At 39.1% G+C, this 27,297-nt stretch overlaps 4 protein-coding genes and 1 pseudogene across 4 annotated transcripts in view; 4 read left to right on the top strand and 1 right to left on the bottom strand.

Annotated features, from left to right (window-relative positions):
• The window catches only part of LOC119425395 (angiopoietin-related protein 7-like), an 11,007-nt gene extending 10,275 nt beyond the window's left edge, over window positions 1-732 (top strand). Inside the window, exon 6 of the mRNA XM_037692923.1 lies at window positions 574-732. Coding sequence (XP_037548851.1) covers window positions 574-732 — 159 coding nt within the window. The remainder of the gene's footprint in view (window positions 1-573) is intronic.
• A 625-nt stretch (window positions 733-1,357) lies between these two features.
• ndufb9 (NADH:ubiquinone oxidoreductase subunit B9) lies at window positions 1,358-4,319 on the bottom strand. Its single transcript, XM_037693719.1, has 4 exons — window positions 4,185-4,319; window positions 3,101-3,293; window positions 2,674-2,787; window positions 1,358-1,724 (listed from the first exon to the last, which is right to left on the bottom strand). The coding sequence occupies exons 1-4, from the start codon at window positions 4,271-4,273 to the stop codon at window positions 1,596-1,598; spliced, it is 525 nt and encodes a 174-aa protein (XP_037549647.1). The 5' UTR covers window positions 4,274-4,319; the 3' UTR covers window positions 1,358-1,595.
• A 238-nt stretch (window positions 4,320-4,557) lies between these two features.
• Window positions 4,558-12,605, top strand: tatdn1 (TatD DNase domain containing 1). The gene is made up of 12 exons (XM_037692745.1): window positions 4,558-4,627; window positions 5,186-5,251; window positions 5,322-5,371; window positions 7,271-7,334; window positions 8,276-8,419; window positions 8,524-8,566; window positions 9,394-9,479; window positions 9,579-9,619; window positions 10,036-10,112; window positions 11,714-11,784; window positions 12,144-12,270; window positions 12,357-12,605. Exons 1-12 carry the CDS (start codon window positions 4,558-4,560, stop codon window positions 12,457-12,459), a joined length of 942 nt encoding a protein of 313 aa, XP_037548673.1. The 3' UTR covers window positions 12,460-12,605.
• A 3,087-nt stretch (window positions 12,606-15,692) lies between these two features.
• Window positions 15,693-22,856, top strand: rnf139 (ring finger protein 139). The gene is made up of 6 exons (XM_037692765.1): window positions 15,693-15,855; window positions 17,370-18,025; window positions 19,059-19,206; window positions 19,306-19,412; window positions 20,346-20,597; window positions 21,888-22,856. Exons 1-6 carry the CDS (start codon window positions 15,693-15,695, stop codon window positions 22,656-22,658), a joined length of 2,097 nt encoding a protein of 698 aa, XP_037548693.1. The 3' UTR covers window positions 22,659-22,856.
• LOC119426189 lies at window positions 16,879-17,025 on the top strand (annotated as a pseudogene).
• Window positions 22,857-27,297: the final 4,441 nt, after the last annotated feature.

Here is a 27,297-nt window from a genome sequence, read left to right as displayed (position 1 = left end):
CCATGGCAAAACTTCAGAGTCTGTGTGAAGGTTTGGTTCGGGCTACGAGTACTCAAAATCAGCTGATATACGAGCTAAATCATAAGATTGAAGCGATTTGAGAGAATCGCAGGCCACCTGCGGCTTCTAGGACTCATCAGCATGTTGGAGTCGACCTTGAAGAACGCTCATAGCACACATCAGTGGAATGCCCATAAATCTGGCCATTTTGGATCTAGAAAGTACGAGCAGGACTCAAGGCTGACAAGACAAAAAAACAGTCTGCCTGAAGAAAATCAACAATTGTGGCTCATCTGAATCCGACACCCCCATTTGGCCTCAGATACTATCAAATTTGTCCTAGGACATGAGTAAACTAAGGAAAATCTTAGTCTAAGTAGCAGCTTATAGTCCAGAAATTACATTAATTTTGTTTGTCTCTTGACCTTTTTGTTGGGACATATATCTTTTTTTTGTTGTAAACATAAGGCGTATCGCTGTCAGATGGGACCAAAAGAGTTCTGCAAATATATATATATATTTTTTCCAGAAATAACCTGAATAATAAAACTACTGAACATGTGTTTCTTCTAGGGCGGCCGTTATTCTCTGAAGGCAAACAACTTGTTGGGGCCGGACGGCATCGTTTGGTTCTCATGGAAAGACTCTGACTTTTACTCTCTGAAGACCGTCACCATGATGATTCGACCACGCAGCTTCCGACCACCTTCATCGTTACGTCTGTCGCCATAGCGATGGGATCACCGTCATCTAGCAGCAGGTGTAACAATCGTGTCGTGCCGTTAAGTGAACTTCTAAAAGTATTTAATACAACCACAAAAATACCGTTTTGTTGTTTAAAGTCATCTCCTCACATGCTCAATATATTGGTCTTCAGTTAGTTTAAAAATGAAAAACATTTAAACTTTTTTTACTGCACGTGCAGCAGAAAGCTCATCTGCTCAGAGCTGGAGCTTCAAGACAAGTTTGGGTGATCAGATGCGTTAGCTGGAAGAAATTCAACATAAAAAAATAAACCACTTCTTTCATTTCTTTTCCCAGCTTAAGATTCAAAAACTTTTTTTTAATTGAAGAACACTAAACAGGGATGGGGTGCTTAATTAAAAAACAGTATTGTTTTACTGTACTGTATTATAGTATTATTGTCACAGTATTATTGCATTATTGACATTTTACGTACAGTATATTATATAACAGAAAAATGATGTGCAGCTGGACTAATCTGTTTAAATAATTTTTTATCATTTCACATTCTGTCACGTTTTCCTGCATTCTTTTATCATGAACACGTTCCTTGATGAAGATAAAACAGATTTCTGCTTCATCTAAACTCTTTGTATTAAACACACATCCGCTGAGCTCTGATCATAAATGTATTTATTAGAGAACTTACAGGTAATAAGTTGAACATCTACAGAATTGTTCAGCGTCATCAACAACTTAAACCTTTAAAGAATTCAGGATTTCTGTGAACATTATTCAACCTGTGAACTCTTCAGAAAACTTAGATGAGAGATCAGTCGCCTTGAGTTTGTTTTTTGGTGATTTTTCTCTCAAAGCAAGACAGACCAAGCCCTGTGGAGGAAAGCTGTTCATCAGGGTTGCTCCCTGGGACGGGTGACAAAGCTCCACCACAGAGGTGGGAGGTCACCCTCCTTACGAGCAGGAGGGAGGGCTTCGGTCTGGGGGCCACCTGCTGGAGTCTCGGCCTCCAGCTGAGCAACCTGGAAGCAGACGGATGGCGACAAAAGATTGGTTCAACTGTTCTACGTCATTTTACATTTCTGAATCTTGTGCACGTTTTCACATCTACTCCAGATTAGAAAATGTGTTCTCAATGAAAAACAATAAAACATTTTCCAAGTAAACTGAACATGTATTTGAGATTAAACTTGTGTTTTTGTGTTAAAAGATCAGTTGTTTCAGAAAATGTACACAAGACGAAGCAGCATGTACTAGTTTTATAAACATCTGTAAACGTAAACTCTTCCACTGTTGCACCGGCTCACTTAACATCTATCCTTTGAAAAGCAGCGCTTATACCTAATGTAAGTATTAACACTATGAGTTAATAGCTTGCGTGTACTTTGAACATAGAAAAACTTTAAATAAAACTTTTTAGCATCAACATGGATGCAAAAGGCTGTTCAAACAGCAGATTGCAAATTAATTTTATCTTCTTAACAAGATGTAAAATCTACTTTTAACTGAAGAGAAAAATCAGGATTTCAATCCTTCATGGTTTGACCAAAAACATCTTGCACCATCTGTTGAGTTTACCAATAAAACCATGTCTGTTTTGGTAGAAATTGCCTTCCATTAATGGAGGCAGAAGAAAAATAGGACTAAGAACAGAAAACGTGTAATTTAGGTCCACAGTGTAACAACAGTTACAGACAGTTTTTAGGGATTCTGGCTGTTTCACAATTTATTTGCTAAGCCCAAATGTTTACTTCAAACAAGTGAAATAAATAGAAACCTCTAAACTATCTGCCAATCAGGTAATTATATAATCTAGTACAAGTGACAACTCCTTTCAGCTGGTTTTTGTGTCCGACTAAAAAAAGACGTGTGCAAACAGATGTTTAAAAACACCCCGTTTTTCATGCAAAGAGTTACAAAGGGTAAGGTACTAGTAAAATAAAACACGCTGTTAGAGAAGTTACTGCTCACCTCCCGATCCCAGCTCTGCATCCTCAGTTTCTTCCACTGCTCCCTTTTAGCAAAGTAATCAGGGTACATGGCCTTCTCTGAGGGGTGCCAGGATTCCAACACCCACTCTGGGGCCTTCAAAGACAAAAACAGAGCTCAGTTATTTAATCTTTTGGGGCTATAAGCATTAGTTTTTTTTTTTTTTTTACCAATCACCTAATCTAAGACTATAGTACCTCATTAAGACATCAGGTGCTCAATCAGCTGATAAGAGCTTAAATGAGTTCTGTAGCTACATTTTAACTGATAAAATCCAATATTATTGGTTCTGCTTTTCATAATGGAACAATTAAGATGTTTTTTTTTCTTCTATTATTACCATCAAAACACTGGTCTTTGACAGATTGTTGGTTCATTCACAGTTTAAATCACCGTTGGCCTGCCTCACCTTGTAGCACTCATATCTTTCATATGAGGTCCCTCCAGGAGAGTCAGGGAAGATGTAGGGCTGAGGATGTTGGTTGGCCCAGAACTCCTCCTCTCCTGCTTTCAGCATCATGGTGGCCTTTATCAGATCCTTCTCATCTTTGTTCTTATCGAAACGATCCCGCAGAAGGCAGGCATAGAAACGGTATTTATCTCTGAAAAAGACAACAACAAAAAAAACGCAACAACAGTTTGATTTGATGAACTGTATCGACAACATCTGGAATGACCAGGATGTTTTCTGCAACTTCACGACGTTCAAAATAAGAAACTAGATCTTAAAGCACAAAGACTTGATCACGATAGTAAGACATGTTCATCTGCATTTTCTCTGAATTCAGACGTATTTCATACAGGAGAAACAAAGCCTAAATACATGCATAGCTTCTAAAAAAAACAACTGTAAGAATATCTAACACCTAAATGTAATTTTTACTCTAATAAATTATCTTAATTTGAAAACTAACCAAGTTCCACCATAACAGATGTCAAGACACACCATCTTTATTCATATTTATTTACAATAACACATGTCTGCGAGATCTGGAAGCAACATTCTTGAGCAAAATGCAAAGGTACAACACATTTTGTTAATGCTCCATTATTCAAATGGTAGCTTATTTGTAATTTAATAAAAGTGATTACATTCTCAGTCATTTACCTAGAGGGTGTAAAGGTCTATATATGAAAGGCACACTACAAACAAAACGTCGCCTGACTGTACCATTTAAACACTTGCTACATGATGCATTTTGACAAGTTTTGTATGAATTGGAACAATGGATAAGGCCTGTTCTACACAAATAAACAATATAGTTACAACCTATAACTAGATTTTTATTATGCATAAACTGGAACCATGAAAACGTATCAAATATCTATTACTTTGGAAATGATTAATCAAAACTACTGTATTTTGATGACGTCAGAGTGACCTGCTAACAGCGGCTAGCACTTAGCTTCACTGTTAGCTTAGCAACATAATAGGTAAACGTCACCCAGCAGTTCCTCCTCACTCCTCTTTAAAAAAAATACACTTTTCTTACCTAAATATGCACCACGACTCAAGGTGTCTGAGTGATTTTTTGTAAAGCCTCATCACTTTCTGCTGGCGAGTAAGATAGGTGGAGGCCATGGCCGCTGTCCTCTGTCACCTTCTCGCCGCAACCGGCGCGGTGGATTCTGGGACTTTGTGTACGTTCGACGTCAACGCCGTAATACTTTAACTAGCGCGCAGAAATAATTACTTATCTTGTTGATTACACTTTAATCGTTACCATTATAACTATAAAACAACAATAACAGTTTATTATGATTTAAATAAGTATGTAATATGCGTATAAGACGTGTTGACTTGCCTACAATTTGTTTAAATAATACAGTTTCGTTGTACAGTAGTCATTATGGTAAAGCGACATGATGGGTTTGAGAGCTGCATGTTTGGTTCTTTTTAGAAGTGCTTCAACCATGGCACAGCACAAATTCATAGGTGAGATACACGGTTAAATAAAACATGAATAAAAGACAAAGTACACCCAGTTATTTCTTTATATTGCGTGCTGTAAAACAGTAACATAAGGCAGTTTGTTTAGTTAATGTCGTAGCTGTTCGTAAAACAGAAATCTAGCATCAAGTGTGAAGGCAGAATAATTTATCCTTGACTCATTTAACATTTAAATGTATCCAACTTTGCTTGTGATACTCTTATTTAAATACTAAGGTAGATGCATATTTCAGTATCTGTTTACTTGTGAACAATCAGAGCAATGGCTGTTTTTAAATGTCCACAACCATAAAAAAGTGAACCATTCAATGAAAAACTGATTAGACTTAAAGGGCAAATTGACAGGAAATTATTTTCTACTGTTTCAGACAAACTTGGGAATAAGCACTAAGCATAAACTCTTGGTTTGTGTTGTTGATATATTTCATTTATTAAATGTAAACCGTCGAACCAGAATAGTTTATTATCACAGTCATGTTTAAAAACTAAATAATGTGTCTCCGGTTAACATTTTGCACTAAACCTCAGCTTTGTTGTCTCCAGATGTTGGTGTAAACCTGACAGACCCCATGTTCAGAGGACTCTACAGAGGAAAGCAGAAACATGATGGTGAGTCGCTCGGGCACTTATTTTAACGTGTGTGTTGTTAAGGTTAAGCTTGTCGTGTTTTTCCTGACAGATGATTTTGATCAGATCGTGGACAGAGCACTTAAAGCTGGCGTTGAAAAGGTATGTTACACGTCCAGCACCTTCATGCAAGTTCATCCGGTGTAGAAACATAGCGGCAGGCGCTGGTTTCCAAGATTTATTTTTTTTTTTATTATATTTTTTAATATTATTATTACAATTTATTCAGTTACTACTAGGGGTGTCCCAAAAAAAGGTGAATCCAAAGAAATGTATGGACAGAAAACAACAAGGAGCTCCGTGTCCCTTGACCGGTTGTGTTACCGAGGCCTCACCCTGGAGCTGGACCTGGGGGAGAGGCTCGTTGGTGAGCGCCTGGTGAATGGGTCTCTATATCAAGCTCAGCCCAAAATGAGCAACATAGGTTTGCCTTCTTGTGGACCCACCACCTACAGGAGGGGCTATACAAGTCGGGTGCAATGTGCCATGGGTTGTATCTGAAGGCCTTGGTGCTCTGACCCTGGCTTACCAAAGCTGGCCTTGGAACATGGAATGTCGCCTCTCTGGTGGGAAAGGAGCCCGAGCTTGCATGATGTTGAGAGGTACCAACTAGATATAGTTGGGCTCACCTCGACGCCCACCGATCTCCTTGAGAGGGACTGGACCTTATTCCACTCTGGAGTTGCCCATGGTAAGAGGCACCAACTGGTGTGGGTCTACTTTTAGCCCCCCGACTTGGTGCCTGTGTGTTGGAGCTTTCCCCAGTAGATGAGAGGGTAGCTTCCCTGCACCTTTGAATACTTTGAGTAGAGAGACAGGCTCTGGTGGTTGTTTGTGCCTATGCACCAAATGACAGTTCAAAGTACCCAGCTTTCCTGGAGTCCTTAGCCAGGGTGCTGGAAGGTGCTCCAGATGGGGACTCCTTTATTCTGCTGGGGGACTTCAATGCCCTTTGCTGGTGACAGTGTGACCTGAAGGGACGTTGGGAGGAACGGCCTCTGATCTGAACCTGAGCGAAGTCTATGTTAGTCATGGTTTGTCCATCACAAACACCATGTTCGAACATAAGGGTGTCCATAAGTGCACTTGGCAGCAGGACACCCTAGACCGCAGATCGATGATTTACTTTGTAGTCGTGTCATCTGATCTGCGGTCGTATGCTTTGGAAACTCAGATGAAGAAATTAGCTGAGCTGTCAACTGATCACCACCTGGTGTTGAGTTGGAGCAGATGGCACAGGAAGATAACCCAGTAGATCCAAATGGTTTGCTGGGAGGGCTGCACGGTGGCGCAACTGGTAGAGCTGCTGCCTCTCAGCGAGCAGATTCAAATCCTGGTCTGGGGGCCTTTCTGGGTGGAGTTTGCATGTTCTTTCTGTGCATGTGTGGGTTTTCTCCGGGTACTCCGGTTTCCTCCCACAGATCAAAAACACGCATCTTAGGTTGATTGGTAACTCTAAATTGTCTCTAGGTGTGAGTGAGAGAGTGAATGGGTGTTTGTCTCGTTTGTCTCGATGTGTCCCTGTGATGGACTGGAGACCTGTCCAGGGTGTACCCCGCCCCTCGCACGGTGATTGCTGGACATGGGCACTGGCGACCCCCCGTGGCCATAAATGGAAGAAGCGGGTAAAGGAAACGGATGGATGATGGATGGTTTGCTGAGAACGCCTGGACTCCAGACACAGCTGAGGAGTATTAGCAAATCAACATGGCCGCATCACTGGCTGTTGCTGCGGCAAAGTTGGGCAGAATATGTTGTCCAGCCTCTGTTTTTTTAAACAAAATAAACAAGTTTTAATATCCAAAAGTGATGCAGTTAACGATAAATACTGTTGCTCAAACGGCCGTGACATTTCTTTTTCATAAAAACTTGATTTTTGAGTAGTCTCGTTTAGAATAGCTGTTCGCCTCGTTTATGATATTGTTCAGAAATGTTGAAAAACTAAATATATACATAATAATGTTCATATGTGGAATTTTTATATCTGCTGCTTTGTGTCAGTTTATGATAACAGGAGGGAGCCTTGGAGACAGCAAGGAAGCTGTGACACTAGCTGAGACCAGAGGTAACAAAAATGGCAGCATGTCTGAATTATATGTACTTATCTATAGGCCTGTCACGATAACACATTTTGCTGGGCAATTAATTGTCTCAGAAATTATTTTGATAAATGATAATATTGTTTGAAATTTGACAATAATTAGTAATTACTGTCAAATTTAAGAAGAAATGTTGGCTAATTTTTCGTGTAGTACCTTTTTTGATCACTGGATGGTAGTATAAGACATTTTGAAACAAAGGATGGATAGTGAGGGAGCGAGCAGCGTGTCTAAGAAAAATGGGAGGGAGGCACCTTGACGTGACATGGGCTGTCTCTCGTTCCTGTTTTTCAGTTCTCAAAAATGGCGGACGTTCAGTGTGGTTTGAGATCTTTAGCATAGCATTTGTCACACAAAGCTTTTAATAACAAAATCAGCAAACAAGTTCTCAGCTTCTTTTTGCAGAGAAAAACAACTTTTTACACGAAGGCACGGGTTTCAGCCGTGAGTTTTGGACGGAGGTTTTTTCCTCGAGGTCGGCCTGTTAGCTTAGCTCGTAGCTTAGCTTCTCAGCTTAGCTGCTTTTAATGATCCAAAAACGTGATTTTGGACGGTTAAAATGGATTTTTAATAGAAAAGAGAAAGGGAGGGGTCAGTGAAGAGCACCGGAGTTGAGCCTTTTGCCATCCAGTGTCTTCAGCAGAAAGAGAAAGACATGAAGAAACAATAACGCCGATAAATGAAAATGAGGTTGATAATTTTCATTTATCATGCGATTAATTGATTTATCGTTTATCGCGACAGGCCTTCATATTCATTGTATTTTACTGCTGAACTTAAAGTATGTTCACAAGTTCTAAAAACTTATATTAGTTGTCTTTATTGTTGCTTCTTCATGACTAAAATCAGCTGCACGCTGGATTATTGTAATAGCTGTAAATGAAACAAGCTTCCTCGTTCATTCCAGATGAGTTTTATTGCACAGTCGGCTGCCATCCGACCCGCTGCAGCGAGTTTGAGCAGAACGGAGAGTCGCAGTACTTTTCAGGACTGAAGGATCTGGCATCAGCGCGCGGAGGAAAGGTGGTGGCCATTGGAGAGTGTGGACTAGGTGTGTCTTAATGAAAGTCGGGGTTTACACCTGCCTCATTTTTAGGTATGCATGTGCAGTTTGTCAAGTAAATATGATGTTTAGTTGTTTTTTTTATGTTCCAGATTTTGACAGGTTGGAGTTTTGTCCGAAAGAGACTCAACTAAAGTAAGTTTGTATGTCTCTGTGTTTTATAACCTGCAACTATTAATCTTTTGTTCTGTGGTGGCAGCTGATCATCAGATCTTGGGTTCATACAGACTTTTCCACAAATAAACGTTAGTAAACAAATACTCACTCGACGACTTGGCAATTGTTTTTATAATGGATGCCCTTCCTGATGCAACCACAGACACCGAGCTACCACAGCCCTCTGCGTGGAGCAGAGAGCTGCCATCGAGGGCACCCAGAGGAGCAGATGGTGGGGGTTAAGGGCCTTGCTCAAGGGCCCAAAGTGGGGTAAATGAGGGTGGAAGCAGGTGCTTCACCTTTCCCACCCACATTTTGATGTTGTCTGTATGGGGAGTTGAACCAGTGACCTTCCAATCACGGGCCCACCTTCTCTAACCTCTGCGCCACCACTCCCCCAAATGTTAGTAAACAAATATAAACAAGCACTTTTGTTTTAGTTCACGTGGCATTTTGACGTTTGCCAGGTCTGTAGGAAAGGTGTCATTCAAAGACCCTAACCCACAGTAGGGAGGGGAAGGGCAATGATTTGCTTGTAAGTTCAGCTTGCAAAAACTACAAAACTCACGTCTTCAAAAAATTAGAAGGCGTGCAGCTGCCTGATTTAAACGCACCAAGATGTCTTCTTCAAACGTTTTTCGTCTTGTCCTCTCTCTTCTGTGGGCGTCAGATGAGGCTCTTGGACATTCTCAGTTGTGAAAATGCAGAATTTGGTCCAGTTTTCATAAAACATCATTATTATTGAGTCTTAAGTTGATTTTTCAACTCCGTCTCCTTCTCTTTTTTTGCTCTCTGGTTTATTGCAGATACTTTGAGAAGCAGTTTGAGCTGGCAGAGGAGACCAAGCTGCCCATGTTTCTGCACTGCAGAAACTCCCATCAGGAGTTTATTGGTGGGTTTAGGACAACGATAAACAAAACGAAACAAGTTTGTTTTATGATGAAGCGTTTTTCACAGAGCTGTTCGTTGTCTTTTGTTCTTGTTTCGACAGACATCATGAAGAGAAATCGAGACAGATTTGTTGGAGGAGTGGTGAGGACCATTTATATTGTAGTTATTTGCTTTTTTTAAATTTACTCTCTGGTTCCAAGCAGGCGTTACTTTGCACCAACATCTTCAAGATTTTTAGAGTTTTTTTTTTTTTTTACCTTTGCTATTTGATTTGTTTGGAAGCTGTTTTATTTGATGGCTTTAAATGTTTGTAATTATTGGTAATCTTTGGAAACACTAATAAAATCAGTAAAACTGAATTATTCTTTTGCCACTGCAGAGATATTTTTGACTTTATGTAAAAAAAAAACACAGAATAAGAATCTAAAAACTTAATAGTCATTCAATAAAAGTTTTTTTTTTTTAACCAAAAATTTTCTGTAAAGTCTGTTCAAACCTCATTTTAGATAAGACATGTAAAGATAAATTCCGAGGTTAGTTTCATTTTTCTCCCGCAGGTTCACTCGTTCGATGGGACAGCAGGGGAGGCTGCTGCACTCGTTGACTTGGATCTGTTTATTGGAATTAACGGCTGGTGAGAAAATTCAAATTAAAAAAAATGTTTGGTTGTGTTAGTAAAGTTAAAACGTGCATTTTCTGGATCAACTTGGGTCTCATTTTCTTATTGGTCTTGACTTTCTTCAACTAAATACACAATACAATCGTAAAAAAAACACAATTATATTTATATATTTTTTTAATTTCACCGATAATTTACAGTATACAGTATTATAATTTTAGAGAAACATTGGTGTTGTCAAAAATTGAATATTTAAGACCATTTTGAATTTGCTTAGTTATACAATATTTATTGTCTGTTATTAAATGCATGGATAGTTTGAGGGATGAAAAAAAAAATTGCTCTGTACCAAAAGCACTTTTATTTTGCCGATTTTAGCTAACAAAAGAAAAAAAAACACTTTCAACAATTGAATAAGCAGCTAGACTCAGTTACAGTAAATGATACTGTAGCTACAGCTATCATTTAATTTCATCTTTATTTAACCAGGCATAAACACTAAGAACAAATTGTTATTTACAGTGCTGGCCTGGCAGCACCACACTCTTCGTTCAGGGCATGGTTGCATTATGGCCGCTCGGAAAATTCTTAATGATATAGCATCTTTATTGGACTCTAAACAGTTTGGGACAGCCACTAAAATGGTTCCATAATTAAATTTTCAATAGGTCGCAGCGAGTGAAGGTTGACTCTCATGCTTCACAGTTTCTTTCGGTTATGTCAGGTGTACCCCAAGGCTCCATTCTTGGTCCAACTCTTTTCTCCATATTTATAAATTAGTTAGTGAGGCCTCCATTCATTTATATGCAGATGACACTATTTTATATGCTTTTCGTTCTACTCTGGATGAGGTTGTGAAGTCCCTTGCATGTGGTTTTCTTGAAATCCAGCAGGTTTTTTTTCCTGACTTAAATTTGTCCTTAAATGCCAAGAAAACTAAATTTATGCGGTTCTGTCATGGAGGAGGAACCATAGCAACCTCGGCGGACTTCACAACTGTAAACGGTGATATCATAGAAGAGGTAACAGTTTATAAATATTTGTGAATTTGGATTGATGGTGCTCTGTCCTTTTCACATCATGTTAATGTTTTACAATCCAAGGTTGAAACGAGACTTAGTTATTTATATAGAAATCAATCTTCATTGGCTTCAAATCGCACCATTGTTGAAAAAAACATTCTACCTCTGTTGGATTATGGAGACATAACTTACAGACATGATTCTAAGGGTGTCCTTTGTAAGCTGGACACAATTTATCAGTCTGCTTTTGGCTTTGTTAGAAATGCTCCTTATAGAACACGTCATTGTCACCTCCTCCCTTGTTAAATGGCTTTTTCTACATACTCGTCTTGAAATTCATTGGTTCACCCTCATTTATGCGACGTTGCTGTGTTATTCACCTCCGGTGTTTAACTAATTACTGGATCATAAATCCAGGTAGATAAATCTAACAAGGCACTTCTTCAGTCTCTCAGACTGAAGAAGTCTTTTGGATAAAAGATGCAATGTTTCAGCAAGAAGAATCTGTCCAGGGGACCTGACTTAACCTTGTTAGATGTAGCTGCAGCTATGATATACATAAACCTCTTTTTAAAGAATATTACAACTTTTCAGCTCTTTGAAAACCGAGGCCAACATTGAAGCCATGAAGTCGATCCCCACAGAGAGGCTCATGATAGAGACAGGTGAGCTAATGTTACTGTTTGTGTCACATCTGATTTAGAAAATGTTTTGACTTTATTGTATTACAAAATACAAAAATTTGAAATGTTTTTGCTGTTTTTGAACATATCAAAGCTAACTTAAGTAATTGGAGTGTTTTAGGACAATGTGTTTGCTTGTTAGCAGCATTACGCAACAAAACCTCACTAAATTGCATAAAGTTGGACAAAGAAAAAAAAAAGATGCGACTTTTGTTCAAAGTAAAAGACAAAAACTTTCATTTTGAAGATCCTGGTCATTTTCTTTGCAGCTGTGGCAGGTGCATTCTTTGAGTACATATTAGATTGCATTTTATTTTACTTTTACATTGTTCTCCCTCCAGATGCTCCATGGTGTGCTGTGAAGAACACGCACGCAGGCTCCAAATATGTTAAAACAACATTTCCAACGAAGAAGAAATGGGAGGCGGGACACTGCCTGAAGGACAGGAATGAGCCGTGTCACATCATGTGAGTCTCTTTACACATGAGCCAAGAGGTCAAAGCTCTAAAACTCACTGAAAACATTTTCAACATTTATCGTTTGTCTTCTTCAGACAAGTTCTTGAGGTGATGGCAGGCGCACGGGAAGAGGATCCACAGGAACTGGCCAACGCAATCTACAACAACACCTTCAAAGTTTTCTTCAGCTCCAGCTGATCGCAGAGGAGACTCTGAGAAATTAGATTTAGAAGGGGGCGGGGCTTCAGTACTTCCTGATGGATGCCAAATACATAATCACAGAAATAATGAAAACATGAATAAACAATAACATTAGTGCTGAACATATGTCATATTCTCATAACAGCATTTTCAGTGTCCATATTCAAATAAAACAGCTTGTCTGAAATACACTGTATCGATTTGGAATTATGGTATAAATGAGCGTTGGTAAGGTTTTACAGATTCTCACATGCTCCCAGCCCTGCAACTGAACATTTACCTTTTGTGACGGGTTGTGTGTTAGTGAGGTTACACTTGCCTGATTGAAACTCTTCAGCAATGCTATAATTTTTAAGTATATCCTCTAATTGGGGGAGTGGTGGCGCAGAGATTAGAAGATGGGCTTGTGATTGGAAAGTCGCAGGTTCACCTCCCGGTACCGTCAACATCAAAATGTGGGTGGATAAGGTGACACACCCACACCTGCCTCCACCCTCATTCACCCCACTCTGGGCCCATGAGCAAGGCCCTCAACCCCCACCATCTGCTCCCTAAACAGGTCTCTCTTGAAAATGAGTTCTCGTGGCTCAATGAGACTACCTGGATAAATAAAGGGTAAATGGAAAAAATAATAATAATTATTATTATGATTGTCTTTAATAGTAACAGTATTAAACAAATAATTATGGTTGGCCATTCACATTAAGACATAAAAAATGTGCATTCTGTACAAAGTATCATGTAATAACAAAATACAAGGTAATATGTGCCTAACATGAAAAAAATAATAATATAAGCAACATCCGTCACTGGTTGCCAACTACCGTGGGCATTGTTTACCAATAAAAAGAGCCACGGTGACTGAAAATAGTACACAATACTGCAAAAGCTGTGTGTGTTCGATGCTGAGCTTTGTTTTTACGCTGCTCCTCTGTTCTGCTTGAGCGCCGATATTTATTTCTGAGAGTTGTCTCACGCTGGCTTTCTATTTCTATTTTGCGTTTAGCAGCAAATTCACTCACATTATCACCTAAACGTTTTCTCTGAGATTCTACATTTGTTCGATTCTGCCATATTTGCATCCTCAGCTTACAGGCCTAATGTAGGCAAAACGTGATTTAAGCTTCCACGTGTTTTTCAGTGAAATTTAGTGCTTTGCTTACATTGAGTATGAACCCACATTTCATAAATGCATTTACCGTAATATATCTGGAAAACTCCAAAAGTAAACTAAAAAAAACAAACTTTTATTCTTAATAACTCAGAACCTATTTGATTTTGATCTTATTGCTATGAGTACCTATACAATAAAACCAAACATATGTTTAAGTGGAGCTCACATTGTGTTAGGTTATGTGTTTATTTTGGTGTTTAGCAAATCGTTTACGGCAAGCCCTTTTAACATAAAATCGAGTAGTCTGACTATCTGTAGTTACATTCTAGATATCTTAAATTGAATCTTGACTAGGAACAATTACATTTTGACTAGTCAGAATGCTAATTTAAGATATCTGTATTTACATTCTGAGTAGTCAGAATAACAATAACAATAATTGAATTGAATAACAATTCAAGATATCTTAAAATGAATTTTGACTAGTCAAAATGTAATTCAAGATATCTTAAATAACTAATATGTCTAGTCATAAATCAATTTCAGATATCTTTTTTTTTTTTTTTTTTTTTTTTTATTAGAACAATACAAACACAAAAAGACATACAAAGACAGTCACAATGACAGCTTCACAATCAAGAAACTTTCCAGAAAATATACATACAAAAAAACCTCCCCAACAATATCCCGAACAAAACCACAACATCTTAGTGCATTCTAAAAATATTAACAACAAATTATAGGCGAGTAATCAGGGATAAAAAATAATATTAACATCACAATAAAATAAAAACAAAAATAAACTAAAAACGTGGGGTTTATACCAACTTAAATTCTGATATTATTGAAAAAAGTTTGACTGCTGGGGCTGTATTAATTTTTTTCAAAGATTTACAAAATAATAAAAAATCATTTTTTAATGCTTTTACAGCTGGAAGACATTTTGTAAAACGACATTTATGAATGTAAAATTTTGCAAACAGTATAATATTATTAATCAAATATTCAACTTTTTTATTCCTTATTGAAATTCCAAATTTTATTCCATTCCAGGAAAATGGTTCAACTTGGAGAGATTTAGATATCAACCAGTTATATATTTCTTTCCAAAGATTATTTACAATTTCACACTCGTAGAACAAATGTTCTGTTGATTCCGATAATGACTTACAAAAACGACACTCCTCCATTTCAAATTTAAAAATTCTCTTAATGAATTCCTGTGAAGGGTAAATATCATTTAGAATTTTAAAGTGGATTTCTTTAAATTTAGGAGGGATTGGAAATTTCAAAAATTTAGTTCTAATTGAACAAATTTCTTGTTTGTTAAAGTTTTTTAAGTAACATGTTCTTTTAGAGGACCCAGGGTATAATTCTTCAATTAGGAGTTTTCTCAAAACCAGGTTATTGCACTTTTTATCTACAAAGTTTATGTTATTAATTATTATTTTATGTAATCTAGGGATTGGAGTCTGATCTAAATTATTCTTGATTAAATGAATCATAGCCCTTGGAATATTATCAACCACATTTCTGTAATCCTCCGGTGTACATATTATTCTATATTTATTACTGAATTCCTCATATTTTAACAAATCCCCTTCATCATTCATCAAATGAACAACAGACAATTTCAGATATCTGAAATGTAAGCGTGGTGAATCCGATTTTATGTTAAAAGGGCTTGCCTTAATCTCTGAGTAAAACGTGAAACTCGTTACGTCAGCCGACACGCCCACCTACGTCGAACGTTGCGTGACGTTACGTCTGAATAACTCAACAACTTCTGTGGTGTTCCCAAAAGCCGGAGCTCGAGGAAATGTGGATTTCCCCGTTAATAACCAGCGCCGGATCGAACAGAGCAGCTTGAGTTTGACCTCTCAGTGACGATAAGACTCTGAGTGTGAACAGGAGCTCCACATCTACAGAAAACCAAGGAAGCAACAGGATGTTCGGCTCAGCTGGGCGAACATGGCGAGCGGCGGCAGGTCGCTGACCGTCAAATAACCGCCTTCCGTAACGAAACCAAACGCGGCTGTTGGTGGACTTGAATATATTTTAATGTTTCATGGATATCCGAGGCTGACGGGGACTGCAAAGCTTATCCTGAAGTCGTATGGCGTCCACTCAAGCCCGCATAGGCCAGCAGGCCTTAGCGCTGCTGGATGTGGCGCTTCGAGTTCCCTGTATTTTCATTATCGACGCTATTTTTAACTCCTACTACGACCCTGGGTCGGGATGGGCCGGAGCAACGGGAAAGGTGTTGGTCAGAATTACGGGTAAGCGATTTTAAGTCCACAGGTAAAGCTGTATTTTTTTTTAGCTTATGTCAACAAGCAGCATCAAGTTGTGACAGCTAAGCTAGCTACCTATGCTAACCAGCAGTGTGGTTCTCTGCCACCTGTCAGAGGAAAGAAATCCGATTTAACTGCCAGCCGGAACTTAAATTTAAGGCTGATCTGTTGAAATGCTCCTGAACTAGTTTATTTAGCTAATATTAACTCAACTCTGACGCTTACAACTCCCTGACTAGCTTGGATCCTGCTAATGATAATTATCCGTTCACAGGTGTCGTGGCATATTTTGTATCCCCGCTAAACTGGCGCTCTTGCCGTCGGTCAGAAAACTTCTCGATTTTACTCAAAGGACCGTCATTTTAAAACTTTGTTTAGGCATCGTCCGAATAACACAAAACTCTACAACTATTTATTTTGGTTATACCTTACAACACGTGGAATTTGAAACGCAAAATTGTGTTTCCAGCAGGCAGATTATACAACTGTTTGCAGACCTTTGAACGCCTCATGACCTCTATAAAGTGTTCTTGATGGGGGTCAAAGGGCTCTACATTTGAGGGGCAAGAGTTCATATAAGAAGTACCTTTTGAACGTTTTCAGCCACCAGTTTTTCTGCTTGAACTTGATACAAAGAAAACAATTAAATATAAAATCAGTTTTATCTGGATTTGAATCAAAGCTTTAAATTCTGAAAACCATCCCGTGCAAACAAATGCCTTCAATAATAATAATAAACAGAAGTAGGATGTTTTAAGTTTAGCCTGGCTATTCTTTATTCCAGATATCTAAGGTCATCATTGATTAGAGCTTTTTAGTTATAATAAAATAATTGAGCCGACAGTTGCAGGAAGCCAAAGATTCATTCAACCTTTATTTATAGAGGTTAGTCTCATTGAGTCACAAGGACTCATTTACAAGAGAGACCTGTTTTATAAAAAAAAAAAACATAGTAAAACAATTAAAAAAAAGCATATAAAATTAAAAGTAAATGAAAGTAATGATATAAAACTTACCAGGCAGGGGAGAGACCATGATCATGAAGATGGTTCACCCATGGCGTTGGTTGTGCTTTGAACTCTGCGGATTCCCCGAACGCGGGAATCTCGACTGCATAATTTCTGGTAGCTGATCAAATTATCTAATATAATCTAAGATGCTGCTACAATGCATATAAATAGTAGGTGGAAGCTATAATAATATTTATTTAAGGAAATTCCTTTCATTGTCAAGACTCGGGCTTTAATCACGCGGCAGTGCATATTTTTCATTTGGTTGTTTTTATTTTTTTATTTTGGTGCGACACTTGTGACACCAACCTTCCATAGATTTATCTTTTGTAATATGTATGAGTAATCTTTTTGTGCTACTCTTGTAGGTGTTCATTATTGAGGGCTGCTGTTTTATCATTTAAATAAGTAAATACGAGGAAGTGCCACAGACGTATACTTAATTTTTATTCATTGCTTACTGTGTGCTTGGTGTGTTCTGTGTTGCAGGTGTCCTTATCTCCACTGTGGTGCTGCTGCTCTCCCAGAAAGCCTTGTTAAAGTTCTACACCCTCTTCTTTGCTGTGCTCCTTGGCATGGCGGCTGCCCTCATAAACTACTATGCCACCTCACACATAGACTTCTACGGCGCTTATTACAAAGCAGCGCTGGGGTTTAGATTGCTGCCCAGAAACGGGACGACGTTGTGGCTTGGCATGGCCGCAGTCCAGCTCATCTTTGGCATCGGCTATGTGTTCCTGTTCAACCTTCAGTCGGTGTTTGCCGCGCTGGTCGTCTTGGACATCATGATCCCTCTGTGGGGGATGATGATAGAGCTTCCTGCAGAAGTCAGACACATGTTGGCTGTATTCTCATGCCTGGTGCTTTTGATCAACACGGCCGTTTGCTTAGCCATCAGACTCAAATGGTTCTACTATTCATGCCGGTACGTCTACCTGCTTGTGCGGCACATGTACAGGATCTATGGACTTCAGCTGCTGCTAGAAGATACGTGGAAGAGAATCAGGTTTCCTGATGTGCTGCGAGTGTTTTGGTTGACTAGGGTAACTGCCCAGGCGCTCATACTGTTTTATGTTGTGCGGGCGGTGAGAAAGGAAAGTGGAGATGCCACAGGAGGGGCAACAGATGGGAGCTCAGACGCACAGGTTAGTACTAAAGGTTTCGGTGTAGTGAAATGTCCCATGTGTTCCGTTTAGGCCTGTCGCAATAAACAATGAATTAATCGCATGATAAATGAAAATTATCAACCTCATTTTCATTTATGGGCTTTATTGTTTCTTCTTGTTTCTGGACGACAAAAGGCTCAACTCTGGTGCTTTTCACTGACCCCTCCCTTTCTCTTTTCGCTTTAAAATCTGTTTTAACCGTCCAAAATCGCGTTTTTGGATCGTTAAACGCGGTTAAGCCGAGAAGCTAAGCTAACGGGCTGACCTCGGGAATAAACCTCCGTCTTGTCAAAGCTCCAAGATTCACAGTTGAAGCCTGTGCCTTTGTGTAAGAAGTTGTTTTTCTCTGCAAAAAGAAGCTGAGAACTTGTTTACTGATTTTTATTAAAAGCTTTGTGTGGAAAATGCTAAAGAGCTCAAACCACACAGAGAGTCCGCCATTTTGAGAACTGAAGAGAGACAGCCCATGTCACGTCAAGAGGCCTCCCTCCCTTTTTACTCAGAGACACGCTGCTCGCTCCCTCACTATCCATCCTTCGGTTCACACTGTCTTATACTGCCATCCAGTGGTCAGAAAAGGCACTACACACCAAAATCAACATTTCTTCTTAAATTTGACAATAATTACTAATTGTCAAATTTCAAACATTATCGTTTATCGCAATAATTTCTGAGACAATCGCCCAGCAAAATTTGTTATCGTGACAGGCCTAATTCTGTTGTGCTTTAATGGAGACTTTCTCAAGTTAAAAGTGTTTCTTTGCTCTGGTTTACTTAAAAAAAAAAAATTGAATTGACTTATTTAGGAGGTAGAATTTATCAAAACATTTTAGAGCAGTTCTTCTGCCTCTTGTCACTCATTCAAAGGTGACATGTACAATTCATCCAGTAGTTTATCTTCAGGCATTGGTCCTAGTCCTTGAAACAACACTGGATCTCCAGCATAAGAATTATGGACGAGATTACAGACTGAAGACTTAATGAATCTTTTTGCTATGAAAACCATTTTCAGGGTTACCTGTTTAGCTGGGACGTGTTCTGGGATCTGACAAGTAACCTGATCATCTCTGGTTGTGACTCCACTCTGACTGTGTTGGGGATGAGCGCCGTCATCTCCTCTGTAGCACACTACCTCGGTCTCAGCATTCTGGCTTTCATAGGTATTAGTCATTATTTATGCAGAACTATATGCATGCAAACTTCAGATACAACTGTGAGGATGCGGTTAAACACAAGTGCATTTTGTTTTGAAACTTCAGGTTCAACAGAAGAGGAGGACAAGCGGTTAGGCTTCGTAGCTCCTGTTCTGTTTTTCATTCTGGCTCTGCAGACCGGATTAAGCAGCCTAGACCCAGAGGAGCGCTTGGTAGGTTGCTGCTAACTATTGTCTTGCTTTTGTGCTGTTATTATTTTTTTACACTTGGTTAAATTCAAATCATTATTAACTGGAGAAATTACACTTTCTGCGAAAATGCAATGTAAATGCTTATTGCTGAAAAAACAGCTGAATTGGAAGAACACATGTTAGCAGAACAATGCAGAAAAACACATTTGCTGAATTAGATTTCAATAAGCAGAAGTGAGTACAAAATTAGGAAATTAGCTAAAAATGCTAACATTAGCACAAAAAAATAGCTGAATAGTTGTTAAAAAGGCAGAAAGAAGCTTAAACTACCAGAAGGAAGTGGAATGAGCTGAAATGAACTAACAAATGTGGAATTAGCTGAAAAAGCTAAATTTAGCACAAAACAGCTAAAAAGTAGCTGAAAAAGTTGAAACTAGCAGAAAAAAGCTGAAAGGAGCAGAAATAAGTTAATTAGGCTGAAGTTAACACAAATTTGAATTTATCTGCTAACAGCTGAAATTAGCTAAAAAAAAAAAAAGTAGCTGAAAAGGTTGAACAAGCTCAGAAAGCACATCTTTGCTGAAAGAAGCAGAAATGAGCCCAGAACAGTGGAAAATATCTGAAAAAATCTGAAATTGGCAAATGATGATTTTTTAAAACGCAAACATTGCAAGTGACCTTTTGACATCTTGCGCTGTTCACGTAAAACTAAAAGCACGTCTGCTTTGTGGAATTGGAGCAGCTGTTTTTACAGCGAGGCTGAGACCGATTGAGCCTCAACTTCCTGTCTTGTGAAGTAAAACACCTGATTCAATCCTTCCACTGAAGACGTTCGCTGGTAAATGATCGTGGTAAGGTTATGCTGTTTTTGATGTTCCGTCTTCTTTCCTGTGCTGCTGTAACTATTTAAGTTCAGCGTTTGTGACAGAAAGTCTTTGTCGCTTCGCTCCCAAGGTCCGCCTGAGCCGAAACATGTGTCTTCTGCTGACGGCCATCCTGCACTTTATTCACGGCATGACTGATCCCGTCCTGATGTCCCTCAGTGCTTCCCACGTCTCTTCCTTTCGACGCCACTTCCCCGTCCTGCTGGTGTCCGTGGCGCTCTTTGTGCTCCCTGTGGCGCTCAGCTACGCCCTCTGGCATCACTACGCCCTCAACACCTGGCTCTTTGCTGTTACAGCTTTCTGTGTGGAGCTCTGCCTCAAGGTGAGTTCAAGGAGTTTAGACATTTCAGTCAATTGTTTTTTTATGTGTAGGAGCTTGTGTTGCAAAGTGTTTATGCATTTTATGAGTTAATTGAATTTTAAATTTAATTAGCACCTTACATGTCTGACCTGTTTCATTTATATTTGTGTAAATTTGAAACTTGTTTTTCAAAAAATTGTATAAAACATTAAGTGATAAGATGTTTGTCTCTAAGGCTTTTGAAATTTAGACTTAATGTTTTTTTTTCTGCAGTTCATTTTGAAGCTGGAAATTTGCTTTTCGAAACAAACGGCAGTGACAAAGAAGAACGATTAATAGTTTGTTTGATTGAAATGACATAATTTGTACTTTATTAATTACTCACACCGTACTCTACAGGGAACTTCTCACATTTGTTGACAAGCATTTCTAAAATGGAGTTACATTTGCTCTACTGCAGCACGCCTACTTGCTCTAACTCCCCACAACAACTAGCATTACCCAAAAAGAAGCGACTCTATCATTAAGAATTCAACATTTAATAACTTAATATAATAACAGATTAAGATTGTCTTGAAATGTACTACTGTATATATTCTGCTACTTTGAGAAAGAGGAGTTAAGTTGAAGTGAAGTGTTCGCTAGGCCTGTCGCAATAAACGATAAATCAATTAATCGCACGATGAATGAAAATTATCGACCTCCTTTTCGTTTATCGGCTTTATTGTTTCTTCGTGTCTCTTTTTACTGAAGACACGGCTCAACTCCGGTGCTCTTTTCTCTTTAAAATTCATTTTAACCGTCCAAAATCATGTTTTTTGGATCGTTAAAAGCAGCTGAGCTACGAGCTAAGCTAACAGGCGGACCTTAGGGTAAAACCTCAGTTTTGTCAAAGCTGCAAAGCGCCTCCCTCCCATTTTTCTTAGACACGCTGCTCGCTCCCTCCCTCAGTATCCATCCTTCGTTTCAAATAGTCTTATACTGCCATCCGGTGGTCGAAAAAAGGAACTACACAAATAAAATAAAATGGAAAATATTTTCTTCTTAAATTTTACAATAATTACGAATTGTCAAATTTCCAACAATATTATCGTTTATCGCAATAATTTCTGAGACAATTAATCGCCCAGCAAAGTTTATCGTGACGGTGTTCGCTAATGGGCCTAAACAAGAATTTGTTTTCACGTTAACTTTCCAGTAGACTGTAAAAGAAGAAGAGTGCAGTATAACTGAACATTTTCTTTTTACAGCTCCAGCAGCTTCTCTTCAGTGAGGTATAATAACCTTTCGTGTCTGAACGTTCTTCTCCAGGTGGTGGTGTCCATGACGGTCTACGGCCTCTTCATGGCTGACGGCTTCTCCAACGTCCTGTGGGAGAAGCTGGACGACTACGTCTACTACGTTCGCTCCACGGGCAACATCATCGAGTTCCTGTTTGGCGTCATCATGTTTGGAAACGGCGCCTACACGATGATGTTTGAGTCTGGCAGTAAGATCCGCGCCTGCATGATGTGCCTGCACGCTTACTTCAACATCTACCTGCAGGCCAAGAACGGCTGGAAGACCTTCATCAACCGCCGCACGGCTGTCAAGAAGATCAACTCCTTGCCCGAGGTCCGCGGAGACCAGCTGAGGGACATCGAGGACGTGTGCGCCATCTGTTACCAGGACTTTGCCACGTCTGCCCGCCTCACGCCGTGCCACCATTACTTCCATGCGCTGTGCTTGAGGAAGTGGCTCTACATCCAGGATACGTGCCCCATGTGCCACCAGAGAGTTTATGTCGAGGACGAGGGCCAAGACAGAGCCGCCTTCTCTAACAACAATGGCGGCTACGCAGCGCCGCAGGCCGCCGCCGGCCAACTCGCACCAGGCGAAAACCAGCTCGGGCAGCCGGTCGCCGAGTTGCTGGCCAACGGAGCGGCTGGTGCGCACGCCGCAGAAGGAGCGGCGGGGCTCGATGAGCTGCCAGGGGACAACGACAGCATAGAGTACGACGAAGACGAGTGGGGGACTCCGAACGGCAGCATGCCAATCGAAGAAGACTATATTAACGACGACACAGACTCCACTGAGGACTGACGAGAGAAGATTTATAGAAAATAATATACATATAACTTTATATTTAAGTTAAAAAGGAACTATAAGTCAACTTCAGCATCTTAATTTGTTCTTGAAAAAAAAATGTCAGGGATGTCATTCTATTTTTTTTTTCTTTTGAGTTTTACTCTAAAGGGCTTGTGGAAAGCTTAAAAGCTGCTCAGTGTGTGTGTGTGTGTGTGTGTGTGTGTGTGTCGAGTGGGTATGTGTGTGTGTGAACTGGATGCATGACGCTACGACAGAGCATTAGGGCCACGCTAAGAAAAAAAAATAAAAGCCATAAAATTATGAGAATAAAGTCTTAATATTATGAGAATAAAGTCATACGAGACTATTTGCAGCTCTCGTGTTTTTTTCTCCTCCATGAGTCAGATCCATGACGCGCCCTGTCAATCAATCCAATATGCGTGTCATCAAATGAGCAATCCGATGCTAAATGAGTTAAATCAGGGTTTATCGCATTCTAACTGGTAAAATGAAGAATGTTGAGCATCTTGTTAAGTTATACTTTGGTATTGGTTTTACAAATAAGGACATAGTTAATCTGTGAGCACATCATCAGATTATCATCAGGACTTTGAACCTGCTTACAGTCAGGTGGTACGCTCTGATGGGCTGCAGCAGCAGCTCTGCAGGTAAGGAGCATTTAGCTTCGGATTGGTCATTTGCTGACACGCCTACTGGATTGATTGACAGGTCGCGTCGTGGATCCAACTCGTGGAAAAAATAAACGAGCTGCCAAAAAAAAAAAAGTCGTACGACTTTATTCTCATAATATTAGAACTTTATTCGCGTAATTTTATGGCTTTCATTTTTTTTTCTTATCGTGACCCTAAAGCTCGGTCATATGATGCAGACCAACAACTCGTACGGTTTTCTTCAAAGTTTATTGGAACATCTCTGTGTGGCCAAGCTGCTGATACACAATCCACGCAATTGATTTTAATTTTATTTTAGGTTAAAAAGAGGAAGTATTCAGACTTCCTCCAGGTTTTGTCACTTCAGCCCTACAGTACAATTGTGTCTGTGTGGAAAAGGATTACTTATTGTTTCCTGCAGACGTTTATTGCATTTGGACAGCGTCTTAAAACGACGTCCTTTAACCATAAGGGAAAATGCTGGACTGTTCAATAGTTGAATGACTTTTTCAAATTCAGTCCTTCCCTTTAGAAATCAGCCAGGTTGTGAGTTCCCACTTGTTTCTTAGTTGCTTAATATATTTAAAAACCTTTTGTCATATTTGCCAATAATGACTGGTCTACATCAAGTAGAGTTTAAAACATGAAGTTTACTGTGATTCTTCTAGCTTTACTTTAGGAATTTTGTTCTCAAAACTTTATTATCACGTCTCAAACCAGCCCTGAGAACTCTCGCGCTCCAAGTTGTAGCTCAGTTATGACTCAGATTTGTGGTGAACTCAGTATTTTTTTTTTAATTTAAACGAATGTTAAAATACTTGTGAACAAATCCAGAATGCAGGCAGGAGAAAGGAAGACTGAGGTGTGTCTGGGAAGAGTGACTTGCTACTGATATACCTCTTATTGGTCTCCTATGAGACTTCACTTAGGCTAGCGCACGTTGTTCCATACAATAAAACATAAAAGCACACGTTTTCCTTCAGATTAAGGGCCTCAAATGATTTATTTCCACAATTTTCTTTGAAGAGACCGTTTAATTAGGTTAAAGGCTAGTTTCAGACCCGGAAAATATTGTTTCAAAATAAAACTACTGTAATGGAAGTGCAATTGGAGCATTTATATTTTAAATAAGTAAAATGCGTAAAGTAATATCGCAGTGCAGTTAATGTTCTTTAATGTGCCAGCGGTTCTGTTTGAATCACCTGAAATGGGGAGAAAAAAGTATTTATTTTAAATGTTGGGGAATAAAGATTATTAAAGATGTATGATTTGTTTCCAGCAAACTTAATTCTAATCACAGTTAATGACAGATTTTTATTGTTTGGCACGGGCAACTGTGCTGTCTGTTTCAGCGTTGTGCTGCAGGAGTCGAGAAGTTCTTTCTTTTTAACAATAAAATATTGTGTGTTTTTGGCCCTGAAAATGCAATCACCAAGCAGCCATTTTCTGAAGCTTCAGCATTACTGTTATTTAATCTGTGATGCACGTTGCAATTTTGAGCTACATCCAGGATGTTGCACACTTATTTTTTTAAAACGTCCTGCTGATCAAGTTTTAAACTGCTGGTACAAGGTTATTCTCTGAATATATATTTAGTTTTTTCCCCCAGTTTGATTAGAGATCACCAACTTCCAGCAGCTACAGATTCTCATTTTGAATTTTCTAGAATGAAAGGTTTTTTAGCATTACTTTGAATATTGTGTTATGACTTCCATAACCTGGATGCTTTCACGGTTTGACTACATGCTCGTTACTATTTTAATTGCTGGTTGCTGAAAACAAACTGCAGGGAATCTGAAAAAGTATTAGAGGACTCTGTTGAAAAGCTGTGCTTTTTGATACGCTTTACGCAATGAAGGATTCTGATTATTTTGATCTGAAACATTAAAAAAAAAAAGGTAAACATGCCTTTTGTTTAAAAAAAAGTTATGTAAATAAAATCATCTTTGATATTGTATTTTTGTCTTTTTCTGTAACATCACACTTAAATTGCATAGAAACACTCGAAACACATTTTCAAACTTGTTTTCAATGTGTTGGCATGAAGTTGACTTAGTCGACCAGTATGTGGTGCTGTTATACCAATTTACACAAACATTTTCCTTCTACTTACACTTTTTAAAATTCAAAACATTACATCTAAGCTAAATATAAAATGTAGTTTGTTATTCCAGAGTTTGATGGAGGTCATGATTGTATATATGTATAGAAATTTTAGAACAATTTTATCAGTTAAGTAGAATTAAGATGCTATTTTAGAATGTATAGTTATGATGCCCTTTTTGAAGCAAAGTGCACATAAACTCACTATTCATTTAAAAGAAAGAAGTTTATATCAAAATTATTTGTGTTATTTGGATTGCGTCATGTCAGTTTAGACCGGAAACGTCGACCTTTATTTTGAAAGGCAGAACCGATAGGTTCCGGTTTATTCGGCTGACTTTACGCAGCTGCTGTGGCTCCAGTTCATTGTAGCTTCAGTAACCGCGTGTGTCTCACGCTCTGGACCGACGAGTCTTGAAAGATCATGAGACGGTTTCGTCGGCGGACAACACGAAAAGAGAACATGTCCTACTGCTTGAAGTTCAACCCGGGTTTTACCGAAGGAGGCTTCAAAAGTCGTCTATTTATTCTTAATTGACGTCGAGTCCGACTTGTAGGACGGACAAGCAGCCAACTTTGAGCCCGAGCTCCAGCCGTTGGTGGAGCGGATAGGCGGGAACGGATCTCGCCCCTCGAAGAAAACTCAAGAAAACCAGGTTTTATATGTTGTAGACTGGCTTTACTGTTTATACGGGCACAATGTTCAAGATTTGCCTACATAGAGCTCTTTGGCCGGCTGTACAGAAGTTACCGTCGGGACTGAAGCACGGTTCAGAGGCGGTGGTAGCGACGAGGCTACAGCCGGGGACCAGGCGACACGCTCCGGTCTGCTGGATGGGAACTCATGGGCGGAACGAGCCGCTGGAGCCGCTAAACTCCCCAAGAAGGGCCAAAGAGTTCATTTACCGATTACACCCCAATGAGAGGAAATGTTTACTCGTGGAGCTGCAGAGTTTTGAGTCCAAAGCCATTGCTCAAGGTAAGAAATTAAAGATTGGGGCAAAGGTGGCAGCTTGGGGAACAAGTCGCAGGATATTTGCTGGGAGTGTACCAACATTTATTCCGCTTCTTTGGGCATTATGTTGCATACAAGACACAAGCCCAAGAGCAATCCATTGTTTTATTCACTTGAATAAATCGAAAACATTTCTTATTTAAATGTGCAACCATAACACTGAACCAGGTTAAACATCTAATGGCACACTGTTGACTACATTTGAATTTAGTGGTAAAAAAAACAAAACAAATCCCATTTAGTTAAGTAACTCATGCACATGTGATGCATTGGGCTTGTTTGTAATAGCAGGTGGTTGCTGTAGTAACTAAAGCAATACTGGAAAATGGTCATCATCCTAAAACTAACCCATGGGTTTCTTTTCAGAATAAAACTGCACAAGTTAACGCATGAGGTTGTCAACCTGACTTTACAATAAATCCTGCAGAAGCAGAATGCAAGTGACTGCTGAGACAGTGATGGATATAAATTGTTTTGGTTCAGTCTTGATAAAAACATATCAAACTAAAAGTTGTCTCTTGTTACTAGAGGTGGGGATCTTTAGGCGCATCACGTTTCTTTTGGATTATGATTCAGCGACTGCGATGTGATTGCGCAATGGTTATGATTATTTGGTTATTTGTGATGATCAGTTTAATAAACGCCAGGAGGCAGGCAGCTGGTAAGCTTAGGACTGTTTATCCAAAACATTGGCAGAAATACAAATTTACAAATTGAAACGACTATGGTTTATTTTACATGAAAAAAAATACTGATTTGTACGTTTTCTTGCATTATAAACAATGAGAAGTAACAGATCCCCCCAAAAAAACCAAAACACCAACTAATACTAATATACTAAAATACTAATAATAATTCAGATTGC

The sequence above is a fragment of the Nematolebias whitei genome, chromosome 19 (assembly GCF_014905685.2).
Source record: "Nematolebias whitei isolate Nwh7 chromosome 19, NemWhi1, whole genome shotgun sequence".
NCBI lineage: Eukaryota > Metazoa > Chordata > Actinopteri > Cyprinodontiformes > Rivulidae > Nematolebias > Nematolebias whitei.
Note: the sequence above shows the minus strand (reverse complement) of the source record. Positions and strands in the feature narration are given on the sequence as shown.